This window comes from Cinclus cinclus, chromosome 1 (assembly GCF_963662255.1).
Source record: "Cinclus cinclus chromosome 1, bCinCin1.1, whole genome shotgun sequence".
NCBI classification, from domain to species: domain Eukaryota; kingdom Metazoa; phylum Chordata; class Aves; order Passeriformes; family Cinclidae; genus Cinclus; species Cinclus cinclus.
Window position 1 is genome coordinate 82,993,523 of NC_085046.1, and position 26,767 is coordinate 83,020,289.

Here is a 26,767-nt window from a genome sequence, read left to right on the forward strand (position 1 = left end):
AACCTTAATGTACCCTGATACATTTGAATATGGCTGAAGACAGCCTTGGTAAAAATGGAGCATTGAACAGTAACATTTAGAGAAATGTTGTGAAAAAAATTTGGGTTTCAGCTTTCTTTTTTAGCTCCATTCAGCTTTTAGACCTTGTCTTCATATCTTTTTCTAATGAAACATTGGTTACCTTACTGGTTCGTTTTACCAAGCTTTGGAAACACAAGTGAGAAGGGATGTCTGCTCAGGACAAGCAAGGAAAGTTACTGACGCAATCAGGCAGTGGAACTGCAGCCTGATTATTTTCCTATGTGAGAACCTTGTTTTTAAGTTGAGCTTCAGTGTTGGTTCCAATATTGTGAGCACAAGCTGTAAATGCAGCTGTTTGCCCAGGCCACTGCAATCAGTGGAGTTGTCTGCCAACACAAACTGCAGATGTAGTCAGGTTGCTGCTGTTTAGTGGAAGCAATTGCAAAATGTAAGCAATTGCACAGTTTCAAAGGTAATTTTGTGAGTTTAAAGTTGATGGTCTTAGGTTACTAATATGCTATCTCTTGATTAAGGTCAGGGAAGGAGTTATAAAAGGATAGCGATGTGATTTTTCTCTGTCTCTGCACCTGCTATTTGTGGCAAAGAGTACCAGACATCACTGAAGGAAGAAAAAGGTGACCTCCTAAGATTTAAGTGACATTTTTTACACAAACATTTATGTATATATGTGTAATTATGCATGCAAGTTTGTAAGTCTGCTTATATAAAATTCCTATAAGGCTTGGCATGCCAAAGAATTTCCCTGACTGGAGCCAGAGCCTGAGTGTGCCAGGGAATTTGAGGTTTGATGTGTTTCTTTTTTGATTTGCAGTCTGTCCTGACTTTGCTTGTGTGTGCATGTATGCATGCACTTTTGTGTTTTCAAAAAGGACATGGATGTCAGCACAAAACACAGCTTGGGTGTAGGGAAAGAATGAGGTCTCAAAAACCTGTTTCAGTCACCTGTGGGTATTGTGAGGCAGAATAGCAGTGTGATCACAACATCCGTACTAGTGGAATTGGTAGCAAAATCTTTATTTGGTGAAATGCAATGGGTGTTAAAGTTCTGCAGTGAAGCTGGAGATTTCTAAAGCATGTGGTCCAAATCTTCCAAGTAAAATTTGAAAATGAAGGCTAATGTATGAAATCTTACAAGAACCAGGAATTATCTTCAGAAGTGCAATGTTTCAGAAAATGCCTATAGTTTTGAAAGCTGTTGCTTTGTGTCTTTTAGAATTTCCTTGCTACCACAAATGGTATATTTTTGTGGGTAAATTCTTTGGAAATCTGAAAGTCAATAAACCCTAATAAGTTTTGAAAGATCTGTGGTATTTTGAAGGCACAGAGGAATAAAATAATGGCTGGTATGTTTATTATTGTCAGTATAACCCCCATTCATGTTCTCCTTAGTTGTGTCACTCACAAGAAAATATTAGTAAAAATTCCAGCACAAAAGAAAATTAATTAGGGATTATGACTGTTGTTTTTTGTTTGTTTGTTTGTTTTTGTTTGTGTTTTTTTTTTTAATTTAGGTGCTTTCAAGGCTTAAAAAAAACCAAATGTAGATATTATATCTGCTATTAGTCCGGCTTTTTGTTGGTTTTGTTTTAATATCTTTCTGGTGTGTGTTTAAAGTTGGACATGTGGTAGGGGAACACTCAAATGACTTTGGACTACAAATGATTTGTCGTTTCTTAATTATGATAGTTTGCATTAATCTGTTGGATAGACCTACTACCCTTACTAAGCTCCAGCTTTCTTCACAACCCGCTAGTGGAAAACTTAGTTTACATAGTAGTGCATTTGCTCTTTTACAGTGCCTGCAACTCCTATACGTCTGCTCATAAACTTCCCTTTAAACAACCCTAAAGAGCTAGGGGTTTTTTGCCCACCTGTAGTCTATTTTCTAGAGGTTTTAAGGCTGCCTGGTGAAGACACAAGACTTCTGTTGCCTCTTGTTGCCTTCCTGCCATCTTTTTATATGCAGAACTGCTGTTGCTCTAGAGTTATCAGCTTCATCTGTAGACTGTGGAGACATGGTATCATTAGGCATCAGAGAGGGATTGATAAGTGATATTATTTCCAGTCTGGCCTGGTTGTGTCAGAAGTGCTGAGTATGAGTGCTGCTGGGCTGGTCATTCCCCACAGGAACAAGTGGGATGTTCCTTGCATTGACTGCTACTAGGAATTGCACTGCAGGGAATGTGCTTGCATTGCATGAATAGAGAGGGGAAATGAAGGACCAAATGTGTCTTTTCATTCTGATTTATTTAGCTGCTGTTACATACAGGCACTGTCTTATTGTCTCTCTCTAGTGATAATTTTGTCTCCAAGTATTGAGTTGCCATTAAGGTGCAGAAAGTGAGGGTTTTCTACTGTTTCTGCTGTATCCTGATGATCAGTAAAAAGCAATGTGCTATGGTTTAGTCCAAAGATGAACAGATAATGGGTGACACTGATTCCATTTCATCAGCCACTGTGGTTTACTTGCATGCCTGAAAGCAGCTTTGTAGAAATAAGCTCGTGGAGACCTTCCTAATTGCTACTGCCATTACTCAGGTTGGTGGGTTCTACAGATGACAGTGCTCACCAAGGGTGTACTATAAGTGTTTCCCTGAAGTCCCATGATCTATTACACTAGAAGTGTCTTCATTACTGCAGTATCACATTAACGGTGCACTCTGTTTGTGAAAGATGTAGTCTTCAGGTGTATGTGCTGAATAGGGCAGAAATGTGTACATTAATCATCATTATTAGATAAGAATTAGATCAGTTTTGTTTCTCAGTCAATAGTAAATGACTTACTTTTTCTGTGAATTTCAGCCTTTGTCAAATTTGTAAATATAGTAAACCTATATAATTAGAATGTGCTTAAATTTTACAGCGGAGAGATTTTAGGAATAACATCAGGGTGCTGCCTTGTTTGCTGACTGTCATCATATACTCTAGTTTTTACACCACTTCCAATATTGAAAAACACAGCTACTGAGCAGTGTCCTGGACTGAGGAATGTCTGTTGTGGTAGCTACTGATCTCATTAAATTTTTATGGCTGGCAAATTTGCATATTTTCCAAGTCATAGAAAAAGTGTTAAATTTGTTTGAAAGCTGTAGGTTTGCCTTATTGATTCTGATCCTTGGAACTGAGTGTTGGTATCTTTTTTCAAGTAGGATTATGTGGTTTATAATATTTTTATATTGAAAATAATACTTTTAAAAATCAGTTCTCCTTAAAAGCAGCGTTTTTATCATTTAGTAAGTATTATTTCTAGATATAACTCTAGAATGAAGCATTATTTTTATTGACTTTATATTTAGGAGTTCAGGTTTGCTGACACTGAAAACTTAACATGTGGTTCAAGTGATTACTTGAAATTCCTGAGCCTTTCAACTCTGAGCACTGGATCAGAAACGTCCTCATTTGCTGACACACCAGCTCTGGAAGTGAACATGACGGTTTAAAAGCAATTACAGGACAAAGTTGTCCCAAAGTCTGCAATAAAGATCTTCTGCACAAGGTTTCAACCTCTGTGTGGGACTTCATAAACATATGCTGTGGTGTTACCCTTGGCAAAGTGTAAAGCAAAGAGAAAACACAAAGTGAATAGCTAGCAAAAGAAACCTGAAATAAATAATAGTAATAAAATTAGAAAGCAACACAGCAGGAGACCCTATTTAGGCTTTCTAAGCAGAGGGGAGGGCATGAAAGTTATGTGAGTGCATAAGCAAATAACAGGTGGGAAGGGAAGTAGCAAAGCATGAATGAGCACTTAGTTGGAGATGATGCTTTGCAAGCATCAGCATGTTTGAACTTTGGAAGTGAGAAGGATGTGAGAGGCAAGCAAGCAGAGAATGGATTTGACGAAAATATGTGATAGGCTGCCTGAAAAATAGGGATAAGAAGTAGATGATCTGCAAGTTAGACATCTGGGTGATTCTTCATAACAAATAATTCTTTTCTTTCTTAATTTTTTTTTTTCTGCTCTTACTGGAGAAGTGCAATGGGGGATTGTCTGCATCAGCTGGAATCTGGAATGAAAAAGGGTCCAAAAAAGAACAACGTCCTCCTTAAGTAGATCAGTAATCTGCACAGATTATACATTTAGAGGATCACTAATAATAATGTTCAGCTGCATTTCCATCTTGTGTTCTGAGCATGGGTACCCATGTGGTTTTATGGAGGGCAGCAATGAGATTTACAGTGTAGCCTTTATTGCTCTTCACATCCTTGCTTCCCTCTATCTTGTCTGGTATGAGGATGCCAGCAATGTAAGTGTGATGTGCCAGGTCTGGAATGCTGAGGAGGACAGCTGGAATTGTACATGTGGCAAATGCAGACATTTCAAAGTCCATTTTTTACTAAAGAGAGTCTTGCTACTCTTTTGCTGGGAATTAATTTCTTTGAAGTAGGTCTTTCAAGTAACTACCTCATAGTATTCCTGTTCTGTAAGAGTTCTTCAAACCCAGTAACTTTTCACTAGGTATAAAGGTTTACCTGTATTTTCCTTCACCCCTTTCTTTGAATTTCAACTTCCTTCCAGAAAATTCCAAGTATTAGAAGAATTGTCCAAAAACAATTAACCTCTGGGAAATACCTGCATTCAAAAAGATGGGTTTTTTTCCCTGACTTCTCTTTGAAAAATGTATTTTTCAATAAAATGTAACTTCCTGCTATCAAAATACTTTCAAACCTCAAAAATTAAAGTAAGGATTTCCATTAAAAGAAGTTTCAAAGTTCATTTAGCAAAACTTTTCTTCTTAAAATACATATCTTTTTCTCTAAATTATTTTTTGAACCTCTAATAGAACTAAACTACATTATGAACTTAATTTTCTGGAAGTCCATTAGAAATTCAGTAAGGTTATTTTTGTTTGTATTAAAAGTCTTCACTGTTCTTGTTTTCAGCGTCCCTCTGACTTTCCCATTTGGGGCATAGGTTCAGAGATGAACCTGGTTTGTTTTGGTTTTCTTTTGCTGCTTTGGTTCTGTAACCTTGCAGGAGCCCAGTCTTGCTCTCTGCATGGCCACAAAACCCATTTGTTTTAGGGTGGGGAGGAAAAACATGTGAAGGAAAGAACATTGCAGGTGAGGAGGTGGGCACCGCGTGCTCCAGGGGCACACGAAGCGAAGGAGTTAAAGGGTGACTGGGTTTGTGTTTCAGGTTTCCCCGTGTGAGAGGTGTCGCTGTGAAGCCAACGGTGAAGTGCTGTGCACGGTCTCAGCCTGTCCCCAGACCGAGTGTGTGGATCCCGTGTATGAGCCTGACCAGTGCTGTCCCATCTGCAAAAATGGTGAGTGGGGGCTGCAAAACTAGGAGGAGGCTTCTGTAGGAGGAGGTCCATGTTGCTCTGTTCTGCTTTTGAGAAATAATTCAGATATTTTTCTTCTTCCTCTAATGGAGATGGAGAAGAGTTGTGTGTGGAAGAATCAGATCTCCCTTCACTGGGGTGGACTCAGTCATGACCTATGGTGATTTTTGTTACCCGAGAGACAATTAGGATGTTAATACCACCTGTTCATGTATCTCTTGGATATATAATTTGCACTGTCATTGTGGCTGTGTTTTATATAGGCACACAAATGGAACTCAGACTCTTCATATTATCTGCCTTTCAACCTGAGCAGGAAAAGCTACTTTTGTTCTCCATTCATATTTGTTTCCCTTTCAGATATTCTTTTTTTTACTTCTTCTTTTTTTTTTCCCCTTAAGGCGAATCAAATGTACCTTATTGAGCTCATCTAATTTTCATAACTAAATGGATTAAACTCCCAAGTTTAATTGAATATTTTTTGTAACTAAATTAGACAGAGAATCTCTCTACTCCCAGCAAGGGCTTGCATTAGATCAAAGTCTTAGTCTATTTAGAGGAAAGAAATTACATGACATAGTAGCTCATCACTTATAAAGGAGAAATGATAATTTATTAATAGAAATGAAAGCTACAAAATCTCAAATGAAATTGTATTTAAAATTAAAAAAGACATTTTAAAATTCTCAGATAATGTGCACACATCTATTATTTGTCTTGAAGACGTAGGTTTCATTACATTAGTTAAAACAACCTGCTTAAAATTGTGGGAAAGTTGGGGGAGGAGAGTGTACAGCATATGGTTTCCACAAATTCAACAGTAGATGATAAGGGATTGTTAATTGCATTGGAGGAGTTTCATTTGTATGGATATAAAAGTAATTGCTTCACATCCCTTAATTGGTTGTTAGAACCCTGAAGGAATTTATTCTTGGCTGTACAGCTTAAGGGCACTCTTGTTTCTGGAGATGAGGACAGACATTTTTCGAGGCATTTAGGGACAGTTTCTGAGAAAGTCTGAATTTGGAAGCTGATGATGTCACATCTAGCTAGTCCAAAGGGTCCTTTAGTACTTGTTTGATGGCAAGAGTATCGCTGGCATTGTGTGTAACATACTCTTCTGCAGCTCCCCAGGTCAAAGTGACTTTAGCTGGCAAAAGGTCTGTTTTCAGTATCAAGGATGGAGTTACAAGCATGATAGCTAGGAAGACTCTGTAGTGTTTCCCACAGAGTTTGTCCAGGGATCTTAACAGCATTTGGAGCTGGGTTGACCTTCCATCAGAACACATTCTCCCACAAGCAGCAACATAATGCACAGTAGTGGCAATCTCCTGTTGATGGCTCTCTTTTGGATTAAGGTGGTGTAGCAGTGCAGGGCTTGGTTTGGCTGTTCACACAGATTGCCTGACATTTCCACAGAAATGAAGAAAAGTTACCAATAATTGTAACATGAAACATATCTTTTGTTGTGAGGAAGCTGCCTTTTCAGAGCTGTTAAAGTTGTATTACCTGAGTTCTACCAGCAAGAAAAGGATGATCTTGTCTTCAGCCTCTGTATCCCAAATATTGCTTGCATATTTTGCCCGTATAACCATGAGCTGGCACCTCTGACCCAGTTTCAGACCAAGGTGACCACAGCTGCCTGTGTCTAGTGAGCTGTACTGTCACTTCTCTGCATGTCAGAGAACCAGCAGTGGCTTTCCTTGCTAGCTTTTAGATGAAGAAGAAAACCATTAGCAATAACAACAAGACCAAGATAGCTCAGAAGCAGCTCAACTTTTCTGGTTCAGCAGTTTTAGTATAAGATCACGAAGAAACTTCTGAGGAAACCTCTCCATCTGGGTAGTGCATTTGAAAAAAAAGGACTGTTTGCTTTTAGAGCTTATTTTAAAGTATGTTACATTTGCAGTGTTCTAGGAACTTCAGTGAATTGCTAAATGTTTTTAATTAGATTGGAGCAAAAACCTGCTGAGCAGGAAAACCTAACCTGCCTCATCCTCTCATTTTCAAGCCTGCTGGAACAAATGTGCTGTGAATGTGAGTTGGAGAAACAATCATTGCGTTGTGCTTCAGGGTTAATTGTTACGTCAATGACATCATGTTAGTGACACAAAAGAGCTTTGGGTGATGTACAGGGAGCTCAGCCGTTTAACCTGAATAGCGGGAAAGATGGAGCCATAGAAAGCCTCCAAGTGAGGTAACTGCTATCCTGATCTGCAGTAGAGCAAGAAGGGGTGGGAGGTGAAGTTTGGGTTCTCCACATTGACTAGCATTTGTGTGTTAAAAATGCACGTAGTCAAACGGATTTCCCTCCCTTTCCTGAGACTTCCTAATGTACAACACCTTCCCAACACCTTCCCGGCTTGCCTGGTGGAAGATTGCTGGCAGTGACCCAACAGTGAGAGCTGAGTGACTACCTCTGTCACTGGCAAGAATGTATACAGATGCCCGACTAAAAGTATGGAGGAGACCTAGTGAAAGCCTGTGATTATTAGAAATTAGTGAATTCAGAGTCTTGACAGGTGTAAGACCCTGTGCCTTATCTCTTGTAGGAAAGTAGGTGTGTAGTTGACTTCTCTATTTTCTCAAATTTGCTGGCAACCCTTATGAGGAGGGGCAGATGTGTAAATGCACATTGGGCTTACAGCTGCGCATGTGTGTAGGCAAAGACTTGCTCTGGATGTAAGCAGTGGTGAATGGAAAACCTGTGGAATTAAAGAATAGTTGTGTGTGCAGTATTTAATAATCTTCTATATCACATCCTGACTTTTAAAAAGAAGCCTGGGTAGTTCCATAGCTGAAGATACTATTTTCTTCTTTAAGGGCAGGGACAGGGCTATAAAAGAACACTTGCTCTGAAAAGTAGTATATAGAAGAGGCAAAAGATAACACCTCACTGAGAAGATCTTGGGATTAGGGGAATTATCCTGTTTTTTTTTGTCTCAAGTTACTGCAATGGAGAGAGCTGTTTTGTGTTTATCTTACATAAATGACCTGAAAGGAAACAGGGGAGGTCAGAGGGGGATGGAGGAGAGGCTTCCTTCTCATGTGGATTGACATGATAAGCTTCATGCTTTTGGTAATCATCAGCACCATCCACAAGAAAAAAATCATCCAGAAAGTTAAATCTGATTTCAGAAAGTTACAGTAGGTTAACAGGTGCCCAGTTCAGATCTCCATCCTGCTACACAGTATTAGCATTGTGGTTACTTTTGTGGAAGACGTCCCTGTTCACAGCAATATCAATAACCTTGGATTCAGGTACACACATTTCTACAGTTTGTGCAGACTTAAGGGCAGAGATAATGGGCATACAGTCGCTCTTTCATTGGGAAAGTCTGGTCACTGATGCATTTGGGACATGCATGTGGAAGGGGGCAGGGGGTAATACTGGTAGTGAATTACCTTCCTCTAGATTAAATTGCCTTGGTTGTGTGTTCCACTTCTATTCCCAGCATTAGAGCCTTGATAGGCATACACAGCTGAATTCTGCTTCTCCTAAGCCCGCAGCCATGGAGCAGCCGATGGAGTCAGGGGTGGCCCCACTCCTGCCGGTGTGCTTGCAGCAAGATGAGATTAAACCTGTAACCCACGTGGAGCCTGATGGGGGAGTCATGGTTGCTAGACCAAAAATATTTGATCTAAGGTCCCCAAGAGATTTTTATTTCATTATATGGCTGAAAGATTGCCCCAGATAAAATGAAGCGAAACCTGTTGCCTTCCTTCATCTATCTGTGTGTCAGTGTTGTCTCTCTGTCTACAGCAGGGAGAGCTGAACTCCTACTTCCAGCAAAGGCTCATGGCTGTACAGTCAAAAATAAAAACACTGATTCCTGGAGGATCAAGTGTGTTCTCAGGTCTGTAACATTTGCAGGAGATGCCTGTTCTTACTGGCTGTGCAATATGGAGACTACTGATTGTAGTCATTTCAGGTGCCTTAGGTGGAATGGGTCAGGACCTTACTTGATATTTGTGTTCATAGTTATGGTTGAAACACGTGCATCATTTGGCTGAAATGATTGCTGTTAGCGAGGTGCAGGTGTAATGTGCTGTAGCCAGGAAGGGCATGTGGTGATGGTTTTGTATCTTGGTGCTGTGAGGTTGATTCACTGAAACTTGCTTTAGTACCTTTCTGTGCAATTACGGTGTTTAGGCCCAAGGTGACTTAAAAGTGCTTCTGAATGGCAAGTGGGGACCTCCATTTGAGAGAAGGAGCTCTCCAGGGACCAAAACCCTGGTAATGGCTGGCAGAGCTGCTGTCTCCTTTTGCTACTGTTCATAAAACAGGACTTTGTCTCACCTCGGGACTCAGTGGTGCTGGTTGATGCAGCACTGTTGCCCCTGTCGTCCTTCTAAGATCCAGGTGGAGAGAGGCTACTTTGGGCTGTGAGACCTGGCTGGCCATAAGAAAGATGAGGTTGTTTGTTCATGGGCCCATGAAGGGAAGTTGCACCTTGTCAGCTCTCATGGGAGCTGGCTGTTTGCTCTGCCCTGCAGCCCCAGCTTTGCTCAAGTACCATGGTGAATCTCACCTGTAAAATTTAATGTCCTTCTGCAGTGTGTTTAAATAAAATATGATATGACCTTGACCATAAATGCCTTAATCTCAGCAATGAAGAAGGTCATGCTGATGTCCAAGTAGAGGTCAAGGCAGGGCTATTGCAAACATTAGGAATGTAACTGCTGTGAAATTTAAGTAGTTAATGCCTTTGATTGTCCTCTCTTCCTCTTTCTATTTTAACTCTAAATACCTTTTTCAGTCATGCTTTGGCAGCTAATTTATATATAGCAAATGAGATCCAGAAGTTTTAAAGCCTGAGAGTGGTTTCTTCAGTCTGCATTATAAGGAGGGGATCAAGTCAAGTGGTCACGGTGGCCTCTTCTTGATGTAAAACACAGGTACCATAAAATAATTGTAAATTTCAGTTGATAAGATTGAAACAGTATTTCATTTATTTTTTAAAAATGGAATGCACATGAAAAAGTAATAACCTAATGAACAAGAAATCATTTCAAACTAATCCCAGTTCCATCCACACAGTATGCACCAATGTGATTTGTTCCCTTCTAATGTATTTACTTGAGGCATTTGAATGCTTGTGTATTCAGGGTAACATTTGTTCCGGGCTTCTGTGTGGCACGAGTCGCTTAGCAAAAACTCCTGTGTGGACTCTCCACTTTATTAGAGTGTATTTCACAAAATTATTTATAATATGTGACCACCAAGAAATATTAATGTTCTAGAGGGAATTAATGTTACAGGGAGAAAAACACCATTTAAGTTGCACAAACAGTATCTGATTAAAATTGCCTAGAGATTATGCAGGTGGGTTGAAAATCTGTAGCAGATATTTTGTCAGCCATGTATTGAAACAACAGTCTTGTTTCTTTTAGTCTGCACTGGGTGTTTAAAGTGGCTTCCAAATCTGGTAGGTGAAGTTGGTGAACTAGTTGCAGTAGTTTTATTCTTGGTTTCTGCTGTTGAAGCTGAGAGGAAGTTTGGTCTGTACTGTCTTCATTCAAGGAATTCCTTTAAACTTGTTTCATCTCTCTGCTCACCTTCTCTCTGCTGTGGTAAAGTTGGTGGCTGTATAGGCCACATGTGCTTCCTGTGCAGAAATCAGAGAATTTTATTCTTGTGCCATTTTTTTAGATCCAAAGCTGTTTAAATGCACATGGATCAGCACTGCAAAGTGGGCTGAGCAAAACCTTATGCCAAAACTATACAGGCCTTGTTTCCAGCTCGCTTCCATGCATGCGTACGATCCACTGTTGGCATCGCTTGTGTTCAGCTGGCTAAGTAGTGGTAGGTGCTGTTATTCCCTCCAAGGGTGTTTGTTTAGCATACAAGTTATGTTGACTTTCGGGATACACATATTTTCCTAAGTATGGAAAACCAGTCAGAGCTGTCTGAAGATATAGCAAAAGTATATACCCAGTTATACTCAGCCTAGATCAGTTACAAGGATAAATCAGTTTATATAGTATGTTTATTGCAAATAAATATTTTTGCTTTTTTTTTTTTCCTTCCAGAGGCCAAAATGCTCTCACTTGGGAGTTCAGCTGTCAAGAGGCATGTGTAACTGCCCCTGAGTATATAATGTCCCATCATTTTGCTCAGACACGAGGACAATCAGAAATTATACTAACTTTGGTATTTAATGTGGTACTTTATACTTAAGTAGAAGGATGTAGAAGAGCCTATTAAACTATAAATGCAGTGTATCCTATAAAGTTTTCAGAACTCATTTTGCAATATTTTTTCTTTACAGGCTGTTACAGTGAGCCTGAAAAGCATTCAGTTTTTTGCCTCTTACATGATACTGCAGGCTTAAGTCATATATGACAGCTAAATTCTGCTGTGTCAGTCCACTTTCATGGCAGCTGCTTGCAGGAATTGTCATTTTACTGTAAATTGAAGCAAAAGCCAATGATGTTGTGCTCCAAACTGTTGTTTAGTGGTGATGGTTCCAGGTGAGTGTGGGAAACAATCTGCCTCATGGTGGTCAGAACTTCCATGTGTCACAGCTGCCTGGCATCTTAAAGTGTGTTTTGTGTTGGCCTCCTGAGCAGAAAAATGAATGTGGTTGCTGTACTGAAAAAGAAGAGACACTGAAATCCTGGGATGGGAGGAGAAAATTTTCTAGAAACTTTAATGTATCTGATGTACCTTATGTGAAACTGCCATGACAAGCACTATATCTGCCATCCTGTGTAGTTCTGGGTGCTGGTTAGGGTTTGGACAGGGAAGTGCCTTCCTGCAAATACCCATCAGAGTATTGAAGTAAACAGTGTGCTATTGCTTGATTTTTCTTTCCTGACAATTTCTCTGTTACATAGAGCAGCATTTGGGCATTTACTTGGTTTCTAGCAGAATGCTAGTCCATGCTTCCCAAAATGACATCATCAATTGCTTTGGGGTTTTGTTTGCCTGTCAGCTTTTTAAGTTCTTCATTTAAGAATTCTCTGAGTTTATATTGCAGTTTTGTTTCCTCACACGTGGACATAGGTAAAGTGTAAAAAGGGAAAAATAGGTCCCAGATCTCACACTGTGGGCTCCCCCTGCTCCATACACTGCCGCCAGCATTAGTTCTTTGCTGTTCAGAGAAAGCTTTAAGGGGGTTGCCTTGTCTCCTAAATCCAGTATTTCTTTATGTGCTTTTCATTAGAGAAAATATTCCCAGTGCTAATTTTGCTGCCCCATTCTGCTATTGGATGTCTTGTATTAATTTTGTGTGTGTCACTAGCTGAAATTGTGGCAGACATTTGGGGAGTATGTAGGCTTCCAAGGTCTGAAATACTTGTGTGCATCTTGCTGTATGCTACATCCTTGGAGTGATATTCCTTATGAATAGAACACTACACTATGGGATTAAATTGTGAGCTCTTGGATTCTGAAACCCTGTCTTGGTCCAGATTGAGTTACCATAGGTTAATTCATTATCCAGTGTCAGCTGAGCTACTGTATGGTCCATGTGAGCTCTTAGTTGTGTTCTTTGCTGATAATCCTGCTTGTAAATAGAAGCTGTTTACTGGCTAGGTGTTACAGTAATAGGTCTACATGGCTGATTAGTATTTAGTGGTGTGATCAAAAGGACCAATGAAGAAAGATACGCACCTTGTGCATTTTGCTTTATGTTCTTTTGCATTTTTTATTATTATTTCATTATGCTCAGTGAGGCATCCAAGAGTTGGCTTGGCTTTGAGGGGAAATGGAGGCTTATATTAAAGTGCTGTAGTATGTTGGCATATCTGTCTCATACAAGAACACTTGCCCCCTAATGATTAATGATATAATCAAAATCTATAATTCTAAGTGCGGTGTAATTTTCTCTGCTTATTTTTTCATAGGAAGTTGTGATTTAGGCATTAAGGAATGTGTGAATTATTCCTAGTGACTTACTGGTTAATGGAAACAGGGAATTAGTTGATTTCATTAGATTTCATTCCATTACTACTTTGATTTTCTGTGGCTGAACTTTGCAGTCATGATGGCCTTTCCATGCAGGGTGGTATTGCTAATGCCAGGTTTTTCTTAACACAACTCCTCTTTCATTTGAATTTGTTGAAGGTCTTACCAGGAGCATGACAGCAGTTGCAGTAGTTTTCCTCTAGTCCTGCTAGAACTGTATTTGTAAATGAAGTCAAAAGCTGATCAACAACAGGAAAACCTGTTTCCTTTCTTGACATGAGCTTGACCAGGAGCTGACTGGGACACCTCTGCCAGTGTTTAGAAAAGGGTTCTGAAGGAGAAGGAGTGATGAGGTCTTAGGGAAAAGGCTAAAAGCTTCTCTTATTTTTTATTAATATTTTTAAAATTGCAGTGCTTGTTTTTTTTGTTGCTCTAAGTAGCATCTTACTGTTTGAAACTACTGCACTGGGGATCCCCTCTGTGTTGTGTGCTGAGAGAATCCTGAATTAAGTCCCTGGCGATTACCTTTGCCCAGCAGGTCAAACATCTTTATCAGCTGGAGACTTAAGCATTTTCCTAATTTAAAACCTTGATCTTTAAGGGGTAAGGAGCTTTTACCTTGTGAACCTTTGGATTGCTTCCATAGGGGTAATTATCCATACAGTTTTGTTTCCTTGAGCATAAGCAGCTGTAGAGCAGCAGTGATTAAAAAAAAAAAAAAACCAAAAAAAAACCAAACCTGAAAAAAGAAAATAATGCCCTTTAAGTAATTCCTTACCTTCACCAACACAGTTACCATAATGATTAGCATTTTAAAGGTGATAGGCAATCAAAAACTTTGATTGCTATTTTCATTTAGGGAAACGGTAATTTTAATTTTTTTTTGACTACACTAGTGCTTGTTAAATTTTCATTAGAGGAATGACTTCCTACTGGTAAACATCACTTCTAAATGCGCTGTTCTTCTGCTGAGTCTTCAGCTCTGTTTGATTATTTCTGTGCTGCTAGCCCTTGGATAGTGGCCCATTAAAAAATGCATGCGTAAATTTCTACTTACCTTACAGACTTGTAGATGATGAGTGTTTTTTCTCCTGCATCATTTCTTCTTGCTATAGCACACTGGTTACTGACCACTTTTTTTTTTTTTTTTTGTAAGTACTTGCAAACAGCAAGTCACACACTCTTTATTACCCATGGAAAAAATATCTATATCTTCACTGTGTGCTCACCCAATGTGTTATTTAATTTTTTTTTTCTTTTCAAGTGGAATTGATCAGATGGAACAAGAAGAAAAGAATAAGCAATGCATTGTAACAGTATTCAAAATACTTTTTGTTGAATAGCATTGAATAAAGAAGATCCATAGCCAAAAAATTACTTTTGGGCCTCCTGTGTTTCAAATACTTGCAGTGTTATCTCCTTTGTCAGAGTTAGTTTCACTAAAGTGCGATGTTAGTTGCTTTTTCCGGAAAAAATAACTTGTTATGCTCCAAAATAGTTCCCATTCCTTTCTGCTACTAAGATGTTAGACCTTCTCGAACATTTTGTATTCAAAAGGGAAATAACTGGTTAAGCCAGACAATTCTGGGGGAGATGTGCAAATAACGAGTCCTGTTAAAGACAGAAGAGCAAGGAATAGTGACCATTAACAGAGCAAGGAATAGTGACCATTAACAGTATCTCATGAAGCCAAACAACAAGGCAGCACATTGGTAAATGAAATTCAGTGAAACCATGTTAAGTACTGAAAGAAATTTTTGGGGTGTTTTGATGACCTTTTGTTAAGATTTCTGCTAAGTGGTTTTATTTACATATCAGTGTGAACTATTGTATGTAAACATCTGCCAGGCTTCATTAAGAAAGGCTTGCATTTATCAGAAGTACATTTTTATTTGAAGACTACTTCTTCCCACCTGGTTTATATAATCTTCCATGTTTGCTGAGCAGTCAGCAAGAAGAGGTTGCAGAAGTACAGAGAAGAGCAGCAACAAACTCCACAGAATATTCCCCTGAGAGAACAGATGAGGCTTCCAGTAGTGATAGTGCATGAATTAAAAATCATGTGATAACATGTGGTACCAGGGGAGAGGGATAATACCAATGACAATCTTCCCTGTGCTCACAAGTCAAGGGAGAAGCAAGAAAATCTAATTACATCATACATGAAGTCTTTGAAAACCACATAATTAACTCATGAACTCACTGCAGAAGATAGTGCTGATATGCAGTTTCCTAGGATTAGAATGAAGATCATGTCTTTGATAGAAGGAATAAAATGCCTTAACCCAGCTACCGTAAAACTGTCTGGGGTGGCATGTTGTAGAACCTCCCTGAAACCTGCTCATTTTCATGTGAACAGAAATACAACACTGTTTTCTACTGTCCAAATCTTAAAATTTCCTTTTTGAACTGCTTCTTTTTAAATTACTTTGGAGAAAAAGTAATGGCTGTCTTGACTTTAGCCTAACAAAACCCATCCTGGATGGGTGCTTTCTTGTGAAGGCAGGAAGATGGATCTAATGAAGAGATGTGAAAACAGCAGCAGTCCTTTTCCTGCACAGCCATTGCAAAATCCTGGTGGTGTGTGCTGGGCCACAGTAGCACCTTACTCAGTACTTGTAGATGATGGAGATGATACCTAATAAGGATGCCTTTTTGGCATGGTCTGCTCTCAGCCATTCTACCAACCTTTCTTTAAATGACCTAAAGGCAAGTCACCCATGAACTGCTTGTGTAATAGCTATCCAGGCTGTCTAAGACTTCTGAGATTGGTCAAAAGACTCTCTGTACTTACAGTTTGTGCATGTTTAATGCAATCTGCTGAAGAACTAATGGGGGAAAAAAAGGCTGAGAAGCAAATAAATTATAGTAGTTTATGGACTTATTATGTCAGTGTGATACAGAATGTGCCACCCCACAATGAAAACTAATTATCTTCTGGCCACAGCAGCTTGCTAACCTGATATTTTGTTAATGAATGAATTAGATGGAGCTTTGACAGCCACTAACATGAGCAAATGATTGTTTTGAATACCACTTTGTGCTGATGTCCAAGCTAGATGATGATTATGACAACTTAGAGGCAATTCTGTCTCCATTATTAAGCCTCTGCCCCTTCTTTCTCTCTACCCTCCACTCCTGCCTGCCAACCCTCTTAGATAATTAAGTCTAATTATATATGCACATCTTTAAGCACTCCTACATGTGGCTGGCATACATGAGGAAGCTTCATTTACCTAGTTTGTAGCCTAGACATTAAATCTACAAGTTGGGGTTTGATTTCAGTGTGTTTAAATAAGCTATGCTTTCCTTCTCACGTGACTTGTGCTTTGCTGTGATTAGTAAGCTGCTAAGACATTAGAAGAATCATCAAGTCCAAGAGTTGGGGGAAGGAAGATCCAGGTTTGCTGCCAAAGCCTGCTTAGCTTGCTGGCAAGCAGGTGTTCATCAAATGTACCGTTTATATGCCTGTGGTGCTGAAAAATAAACACTTCCTTGGATTTTCTTGCCAGCAGCTTATTCAGCAGAGATGTTTTAACCATTATGCGGTCTACATTATGAGAAGGTGGCATATTTATCAGGATGGGAGGACTTTTTAATTTCACATAAGCTGAGTATTTAATCTTCAGTCTTCTGAAGTTACGTTTGTTGTGACAGCTGATTCCAGTCAAAATTACTGAAGAGTCAAGTCAATTATCTTGAAATACATGGGTTTGTGTTTGTGCCTAGGTATGACTGATTAGTCTTTGGCTCCATGTTGTGTTGTGGTGCACGCTTCCTCAGGGCCCTGGGGCTCTCTCCCTGACTGTGCTGCTGTCTGTGCTGTCACCTGGCCATGGCTGTGCACCAGAAGATGCTTCCATAAAAATCCCTGTGTTATCAGCTAAGTGGAGGAGCAGTCTGGAAACTTTTGCAGTATGTTAAGCAAGCTTTCAGGAAGGCAGAAGTTTTCTCGACTCTGGTTTTGAGGCCTTTACAGAAACAAATATTTAGGGTGGACAGTTGACAGAATGTGAAAATCCCCCCGACACCAGTCATGTCCATGTAAATGATATACAGGGGTTACAAGATCTGTACAATGCAAAAGGGAATGTTATATATTCAGATAACACAAAACCCATTTCTATTTAGTCTAAGCTGGGATCAGCTCCAAGTTCTCAAACTCTGAGATTCAGCTGGCAGATTTCCAGCCTCCTGGCTAAGCATGTTCTTTCAACGTGCCTGTGTGTGTGTGTATGCACAGATATATATACAAAAACACATGCTAAAAGGGTCATCAATCACCATACTTGATGAAAACATTTCCCACTTGGGGAACCCTCTTGAAACAGTTGCCTACAGAGGTCCATGGCCATCGCTTTGCCTCCCAGACACTGAGGCAAAAATTTTAATTGAGGTAGGACAAGGGGTAATGCTTTTAAACTAAAAGAAGATAGATTTAGACTCAATATAAGAAAGAAATTTTTTATGATGTGGATGTTGTTGATGCTCCATCAACGGAAGTATTTGAGGCTGCATTCTGGAGCAGCCTCTCTCATTTCCTCTTTGCTTTCATGAGACAAGGTGGTTGGTGACTTGCTGTAACCTGGACTATGCTGTAATGGGTGTGCATGGGAAATGCCTGCCCCCAAGGGCCCATCACAGCCTTGTTTTGCACAGAAAGCTGCAGGAGTATTGCTCAAGCTGCAGGACTGCTTTTGCTGTAGAGCACTAGAGGTTGCCGTGTTATTATGGTCCCAGAGATGAAAGATGACATTTTTGTTGCCTGAAGATGTGGGCAGTTGTCTGTAATTAGTTCTCTGTAGTTGATACTGTAATGCATTGGTTACAGTTATGAGGCTCAAAATCTAGTGTTTGTATTTTGTTGCCTTTTCCTCTTTTTAATAAGTGAGGTTTGGATTTAATCATAGCATCTCTACAGACTGTGGTAAATCACCCTTAATTCACCTGTGACTGTAATAAATGCGAGTTCAAGGTCTCTCCTTAGCTGCACACTCCTTGTAGTGGGGGTAGCTGTGAATTGGAGCAAGCTCTGCAATTTCAGAGAAGCCAAAATAATGTATTCCCAAATGGACAGGTCCATAAAAAGGTAAATTCCCACCAGTTGTCACTAGAGGTCAGCATTAGAGTAATTTTAAGATCAAATCTCTTCTTACCATGTAGTGAATTGTCTGTAGATTCAAGTTGTGGATGGTTGTAACACAGGTGGGACTTGCATGAAATCAGTAAAATATGGAGCTTAAATAGGTGGGTTGAGTAATTTCATACATTCTTGTTATCTCTTGTTTTGATGGAGTGACTGCTTCTTTCAAGGTAAGTAACAAGATGATTTAACCTATTATCTTCTCTTTTCCCTTCTCTCCTTTCTTGTCCACTTTATAATTAAAAATCTGTGTTCTTGTTCAAATTTGTGGGTTAGTTTTTTAGCAGAGTTTGAATTGAATAGCTATTAACATAATTTTCAGTCAGGGGTTAGGATCAGAAGTTAAATGGTTTTTGCAGCACAGCAGCTGGATACATAGGAAGTGGTGTCTGTGTGTATGAATGTATCTTGTGTGGAGTCAGAGACCTAAAACTTTCTCACCAAAGCCCTGCCTCTAACTTCGGTGAAGGTTCCTTCAGTCTCCTCTGAATACTCCAGCTAGAGAAGCATTGTTTGTAAAAGGTAGATATTGCTCTGAGTTGAATTAGAATATTTAGTTAGTTTGATTTTTGGAATATATATGTTTTAATAAAATGGGGAGTAGCCCTTGATGCCTGGTTTTCCTTGTGGAAATAATATATATAGATCTAAGTCTCAAATAGCAAGATGGATCCATCTGTGCCAGGGCATCCAGTTCATGGCCAAGTGGAGCTGCCTGTCTGGGCTGGGGTATGTAATGCGTTTGTAGGCTGTGTTCACAGAGAGCTTCTGGGTACATTAAATTTTTGGCTGCCTGAGAATGCCAGGCCATGAGTGTACAAGCAAAGATGCTGCCAGTTGCTGCAGCTCACTGATCTAGGCCTAATCTCCATGGGAGTGATGAGTCTCTTGGGGAGCTGCAGTTATCTTCTGCCTGTAAACTTGCAAAATTGCTTGTCTTTGGGCTTGTGGTGGGTGCTTTGTTCTTAGCAGATTGTGCTTAGCAGTAACTGGCACTGTGTCTAATCCTTTCCGGTTTTCGACATGGAAGAGAATTATATGACATGACAATGCCTGGAAAATAAAAGAGTAGCCTTGTGTGAATGTGGTTATTCATCAACATGAGTTTAAACATTGTCGTACACATCAAGGAAGGAAAAATAGAATTGATAGGGAAAGGATGGAAACCTCCATGATTTCAGGGAGAGCATGGTGTCTCGTATGGCCTTTGTAACTCTAAAATAATGAATTTATTTTCAAGCATTAGATTATTTGATTATGTTTACGTTTCTAATTACAGATAAAATTATACTATTTAAATAGGTGCCAGCCTTCCATTTATGGAAGGTTAAATGACATTTGCATTTTGTGATGTTTGAAAGACTTGACTTCTCCAAAATTGTTTTAGTGTGAGAAATCAGCCTCAGTGATAATTATAGAGAGAATAGCTTAGCATAAATGCATATATATGTGCTTTCATCGTTTTCATAGAAAGACAACTGAGTAGTTCCCAGCAGTGAAATCTCAGTGCCTGTCTTCCATAAAGAAAATTCAATAAAGATTTAAAGAATGCCCCAAACTAAGTGATTTTTGCCCTCACAAGATGCACCTGTAAGAACATTAAGCTGCTGGGTGAGTCAGTATAGATGGCTTTCCCTGGACTGTTTAGGAGTTTGGTAACATGACACAGATTTCTTCAGTCAACCCCTATTTCTGGGTTATTTTCAATAGGAAGGTCAGTGATCTGTCTGAGCCTAATTATCCCATCTGCTGAGTATGCTTGAGGCACACAGGTTTCCTGCAGTTTGTGTGCACAAAGAAATGATGTGGTTACCACGTTATTTAGTCAGCTCTGACTCCTTGGCTGCCCAGGAAGGTGTCTGCTGGCAGCTGCATTGCCCCGGGTAGCCTTATATGTGACCCTGGTAAAGAGTTTACCTCTCCAGTTCTATGGGGAGAGCTTGCTCTGCTCTTGGAATTTGCATTTTCATCCCATGATTCATTTTTTTTCCTAACACATTCTTTTGTTGGTCTCAGTTAAAAGTGGTGTGTTGGTTCAGAATTTCTCTTCAGTTTTTTGGAAGTTTCTTCCATTCTTCTTGCACCACTGAGCGATTAGGTGGGTGTTTCAGAAAGATCTCCAGGTCTTCTAGCTGCAGGACTACAGCTAGCACTGTCTATTTTAAGTGCTTATACAGGTGTCCAAAACGACAGTATGTAGTCAACCCAACCATCTCCAGTGCAGTTCAGCCACACAGTGCCTCTGTAACACACAGAAATTGTGTTGAAGAAGAATCTTGGTGGGCCGAGTACCCCATCACTGGTCATGTGCACATGAGACAAGGACAGGAAAGGAAAATATGTGTTATGAGACAAGGACAGGAAAGGAAATTATGTGTTACCTCTTGGGTAATGTCTTAGCCTATGAGCTGGTAAAGCCCTCTGTTCTTTCCTAGGGCATCCATTCAAAATGCCAGCTGAAAGGAATATAGATTACTGACATGTACTGTCACTATATTTAAACCTTCACCAAGACTAGGCACAAACCTGAAATCTTTAGAGACATTGTTATTAATGAAGCTTCTCAATCATAGGCAATAATATAGATATGTATTTTCAGATTTCATTTTCATGCTTTGTAATCCTATTTCAGCTCTGAAAAAAGTGTAATATAATTTTGGCTGGAAAATATTTTAGATAAATCTATGAATTCAGTCAAAACTGTATGTTCTTTATCTGCTGCTAATCTCTTTCATTAGTGGCTCTTGACAAAGCAGTGCTATTTAGAAGGCGGCAGTGAAACTGATAAAAATCCAATTTTCTTTGTTTAACCAGGAATAGGTGTGCAGTCTGTGTATTTTCTCTGTCAGCTTTGAGACTGCTGGTGAGATTGAAGTAGGTCTGTATCTATGAGGTTTGCAGCTTCAGTTTTGTCACTGGCCATTTTCCCACTGGTATGAGCTATACCTATTTCCAGAGGCACAGAGCAAAGCCATGCCAAACTGTGATAAAGATTATGTGCACAGGAATGGTAAAAGGACACAAAATATTATTGTATCCCAAGAACACACTGGTACGAGAAGGTTTGAAAATCTGTCATAAGGGAGGAAAAGCTTACTTTTTTTTTTCTTTTCCCCACCTCTAGAACAATTTCAAACTGCAGTGTGCTATCCCTTTTTATGTCCTCGTACACATGCAGACTTGTAAAGAGAGTTAAACTCCTCTCTTCTGGTGTTGCAGTGAAAATGTGAGCACTTTTTCTGATGTCATCATTGAAATGTGAAATATTTGAATAAAAAACATTTCATTTGTTTGGAATATAGCTCAAAAAATGTCTGGGATATGGAACAAAGTAGTATTTTTTCCTTTCCTGATAAATTTGTTCTGGCACACCCATCTGCTGTGGATATTTCTTGGTCATTTAAGCTGTTCTTTCATTATGCCAACATTTCAGTTCAAATCGCTTAAGTGATTTAAGGAAAGGAAATGGAAGGTATGGGAATGAGGAAAAAATGAGAGAGAAGAATGAAGAGGAAGAAAGAGAAAAGAAGGAGTCAAACAAGATAGGAGAGGATGAATTAGCGACACACTCTTAACAAAAAGATTGTATCCTCATAGTGAGGTAGGCAAGAAGTGCTTTTATTGTAGTCTGATGTATCTTTTTTATCTGTGTTTGGAGGAGAAGAATATACCCAGCCACAGGGTCAAGTCCGAATGTTTGTCCAGTGAAGAATTAGGGTGTGGGAGGCATGGAAAGCTATGGTGCCATGTATTCTACACAAACCCAGCCTGCACCTGCTTGGCTGGTCATAACCCTGCAAGGCAGATGGACACAAATTGTGTGGTGCATGTGTGTGTCTCTGTCTTCCTTGAATCTGTCCTGTACCAGCACCAGATTTATTTCATAGTTTTAATCATCTTCAGGGAAGTCATCCATCACCATCTTAAAACTTTCCTCCCAGCATCATAGGAGCCAAGCAGCCATTATACTGAGATATTTGAGATGAGATATTGATATATGAGATAATTGAGATTTTGTATGTGTCTGACAGTGTGGCTTTCATCAAACCACAGTTTTGCTGCTTTGTCAGGAGATTTTTTTTATTTTTATTTTTTTAATGTATGAAACATAGCAGGACTTTTGCACAGCTAAATGCTTATTTAAAAAGATGGAATGTGGTGGTAGACATCTGTAGCCAGTGGAGGCACCGGGATATTCAAGAGAATTGATTGAGCTTTTTTGTGGGTGATTTGATTTTTTTAATTAGTTACTGCCTTTAGTCATAATAGGTTTTCCATGACCTTAAAACTAATTGTGAACAGAGGAATTTCAGGAAAGATTAAATTATTTCACTTCTGAGTTGTTTTTTTTCATGTTGTTTATGATGCTTTTTCTTGTTGGCAAAATATTCCATGCTGCAGGTTCTAAGATACCATTTTGTCTTTTGCAAGTACAAAAATCACAAGGAAATTGTTTGGAGTTTTTTAAGAGACCAAAGAGGTCTCTTTAAAAAAAGAAGGAAAGAGGAGAATGTCTCCCTTTGTTCTAAGGTCAATATCATATGCAAATTCTGTGTTATGTACTTCAGGGACTCCCAGATTTTCAGTATCTAGGGCAAGCATCCTGAGCATGAGAAACTCAGAATGGGGACCCAAGGGCATCTCTTCCAGTATGAGTCCATGATATCCCTATGCTGTGTTGTTTGAGGGAAGCCCATGATACCCAATTCTGCTTGTAGCCATCAAAACTGGCATTGGCTAGAAAAAAAAAAAATCAGGTTTGGGAAATTATTTGCTTTTTCTTCTCCTTTTATTTTAAGGACATGCCATCTGTTTTAGACAGGAAGTTCTGAAATGAGCATTTCTGATGTCTGGTGGCACCTGTAGCTCATGTGACTTTTTTGGCAATGGTAATGAATTCATTGCTTGGCTAAAATTAATCCCATTGCTGCTTTTGGGTGGTTTTATGTATACATGCATAACTCAGAAAGGATTTCCAGCACAGATTTTTTGACCAGATCAAGCAATGTATTTCAGCATCTCAGTGCCTCCTTCCTCAAGCCTCATGATCAGAAGTGTCTCTTGCTTAGAGATGCTTCTGGTCTTGGGGAAGCTTTCACTACATTTTCAATTGGCTTAAATTTGCAATAGCACTATGATTTCTAAATCCATGAGCATTTTTATGGAGAATAAAAATTAAATCCCTCCTTTAAGCAGTATACAGTCTAAACGCACATTTCTAATTAGGAGTATGTTGTTCTTTTCATTAATACAGTCCTTAATGTCATAGTCCCCACGCTATCATTACTTAAACTATCAATTACCTATCCCATACACAGGGTGGTTTTCTCACCCTGACATGTTATCTTTTATAGCCACAAAGCATAGAGGATTTGGATGGCACTGAAAGATGTGTATCAAGTATGGAGGGGAAAAAAAATCTGATCATTACTATTACTTGTGACCAACCGGAACAATTCAGTACATTATACTGACAATCCTGTGCCAATGTGAAGTTTGAAAGTATTGAGAAAAGAGAAAATCAATCATTGATCTTGAAGCCTGGCCAGCGAAGGAAACAAGGAACCTTCAGGACACCTTTTAAAGTAATTATTATTCATAAACATGCTTGCTCCAGTTTAATAAGCTTGTTTGTTTAACCCTGACTTCAGTTTCTCTAATTGCTTTTATTAAACCACAAAGAAGGTGTACATGTCTAAGTAAATGGCGAACTTTCCACTTCCATGTTCAAACCATTTATTAAGAATATTTGTACTCAGGCATCTGTTAGTGCCATCAATACTGCCATGTTGCCTTGCTCCTTTGAAAAAAAGAAGTATGAGTCATTCTTAGATAAGTACTTTCATCTGAATGAAGGTGTAGTGTTTCTCAGGTAGTTTTCTTAGGCTGGTATAATTTTAGTTGCCAGCTTTCAGACTGGCTGGTTTGGACCATAGCCCGGTTACATTCAGGTCATTGCCTATTTATAGTGTTTTTGGAATAGACAGTGCAGGTGTTGATTTGTGTGCGCTCTTATAAATGCTTCTGCTGTTCGCACTTGTGCAGAACAGGAGAATTCATATTGCCATTGCAGCAATTTTACAGATTTTATTTAGTAAAACTGCAAGGAAGGAGTGCCTTGTCCTGGATATAGACATCAAGATACAGCAGCTGATCTCTTTGGGTTACCCAGTCTGTTCTGGCTGTGTTGCACACTTGTGATCATACAGTCCTAACAGACTGAAACTAGGATACACCATGCTCTAAGCTTATCTCTGGAGAAAAAGGAAATAAATAAACAAAACAGAAAAACCAAAAAAGAAAATAATGAGACAACAGCACTTCATCAGGATCCTGATCTAGGACAAGTCCTTTCATTGCTACCTGTAATAAACACCAACAGTTGAATTTCACCACAGAAAAAAAACACCGTTAAGTGACCCACATATCTATATTTCCTGTGCTTTTCAGTAGAGACAGAGTTTAGTTATTTTAAGTTTTTTGATAATGGAAGAGCAGCTTAGAGGTTAGAAAGCAGATGGTCCTTCCTCTGAACAACTCACATCTTAAATAAATAATGCAAGCATAAGGAGAATGGGAGAAAGAAGAGGGTGAGTTTGTGGATACACCATCAAGGTGTGTGAAGATGCTCTGTAACCCAGTACTTCTCAGTGCTGAAAGCATTCAAGGTGTTGAACTACTGAGATCACTTTTTCCCCTCTGCAGCCTGTGAGTTTAACTCTTTACCAAGCTGTTGACCTCTATATCAACAGATGCCTTTTTGTCCCACCATAGGAGATTGTCCAAAGCAGTCCTGTGTCTCCCAAGCTGTGATGTGGATGGCTTGGAAAGGTTTGACTGAGGAGAGATTTCTCCACTCTTCCTTCAATCAAGGTTTCACGTTAACTGCAATACTGCTTAGTCTTCTCCAGGGCATCTCTGGTTTTCCTATATTTGGCCAGCAGTTTTCTGCACTTTTCAAGTTCCTGCTTGAAAGGAAGTTCCCACAAAGGGTCAGGAGCCCCTTTCCCCTCAGCTCTTCACATGTGAATTGCTGCTACCTACTCTTCTGGCTTCCAGGTGTCCCAGCAAGCAAAACAGGGTTAAACCTTAATCTCAGCAGCTCACGTAGCATCAAACAACTGGCAGTGGAGAAACCAAGAGATTGTCTAATGTGTCTAATGTAGACAGACTGTACATGTCTGGCTGGAGCTGAAGGAATGAGTGCTGCAGTGCCTTGGGAAGCTGAGCCAGCCAGCAGTGCTCACCAAGGAGCCTCTGTGGCATCAAGAAGCTGCTTTCACACAGAGCAGGATAGAAGGGAATCATCTCTAAACCACCTTGTAGTTTAAAGGATATACGTTACTATGTGACAGTGTCATAGTCAGGTGTGCCCTCACATGGTCAAGGACAACTCCATTAAGCAGTGGAAATCAGGACAAAAACAGCAGCAGAGAGTTGGTGCATCAGAGTTGTCATTCATTATCTCTTCAATTCATCTTTGACTTACTGATAATTAGGGGATATGTTAACTCATTTGCCTGTGCTGTGAAGATGGCGAGTATTTAAAAAGGAAATAAAGTGATCTCTGAGAGAGGTGATGCTGGCTGGGGGTTGCCACAGTGAGAATCATGCACCCAGGCATTTAGGATTGCACATCTGTTCTTTGCTGTAGGTTTAATGTGATTTCAAATAAATAGGAAAATTGAAAGGCATGAGACAAAGAGGAAAGTGGCAAAGGAAAACTGGATGTCATTTAACTGAAAAAAAAAAACAAAACACTGTTAGAAAATGCTAGTCTTTGATGTCTTGGTTGTTTAGATCACATAGCATTAAAAATGAGATTAAAAACAAGATTAAAAACATGCTCATTTTATACATCATATCTCCACCATTGCAAGCACTTTCAAGTTGCAGTCAGTTAAGGAGCTTTTAATGATAACAATCCAATTAGTTTTAAGACTTGGTAGTAAATACATTGTGTTGATATTTTAAGGGTTTAAGTTAATGATTTCAGTTTTACAACTTGGTAAAAGCTATTGTAAGAAATAGGGATGCCATATGAAATTATATTGGCCAGGTACCCTTAAATCATACCCTATTCCTGCTACATTACAAAACATAAATCAAAATTGGAAGCCTGTGAGTAATTATTTCTTTACTCGCTGTTTTATTGGAATGGCATTATGTTCAAGTCCCACATGGAGGTTGTGGTTGATGTGTTTTCAACAGCAGTGAATAGTTGTGTCTTTCAGAGGTGAGGATCCACAAACTGGTGTTTTCCTATACAGTATGCTGTCACACTCACACAGTTCTTTGTTTTTCTTAATTTTATTATTAGAATTTTTAAGTACTTCCTTAAAAGTGGAGGAGGGAATTAAAATGGATATAGTAAAATTAGTG

General features: G+C 39.3%; 1 protein-coding gene across 1 annotated transcript in view; it reads left to right on the forward strand.

Annotated features, from left to right (window-relative positions):
• VWC2 (von Willebrand factor C domain containing 2) overlaps nt 1–26,767 on the forward strand; it is a 52,805-nt gene that overhangs the window by 2,214 nt on the left and 23,824 nt on the right. The window contains exon 2 of the mRNA XM_062499983.1: nt 5,183–5,312. Within this exon, the coding sequence (XP_062355967.1) occupies nt 5,183–5,312 (130 nt within the window). The remainder of the gene's footprint in view (nt 1–5,182; nt 5,313–26,767) is intronic.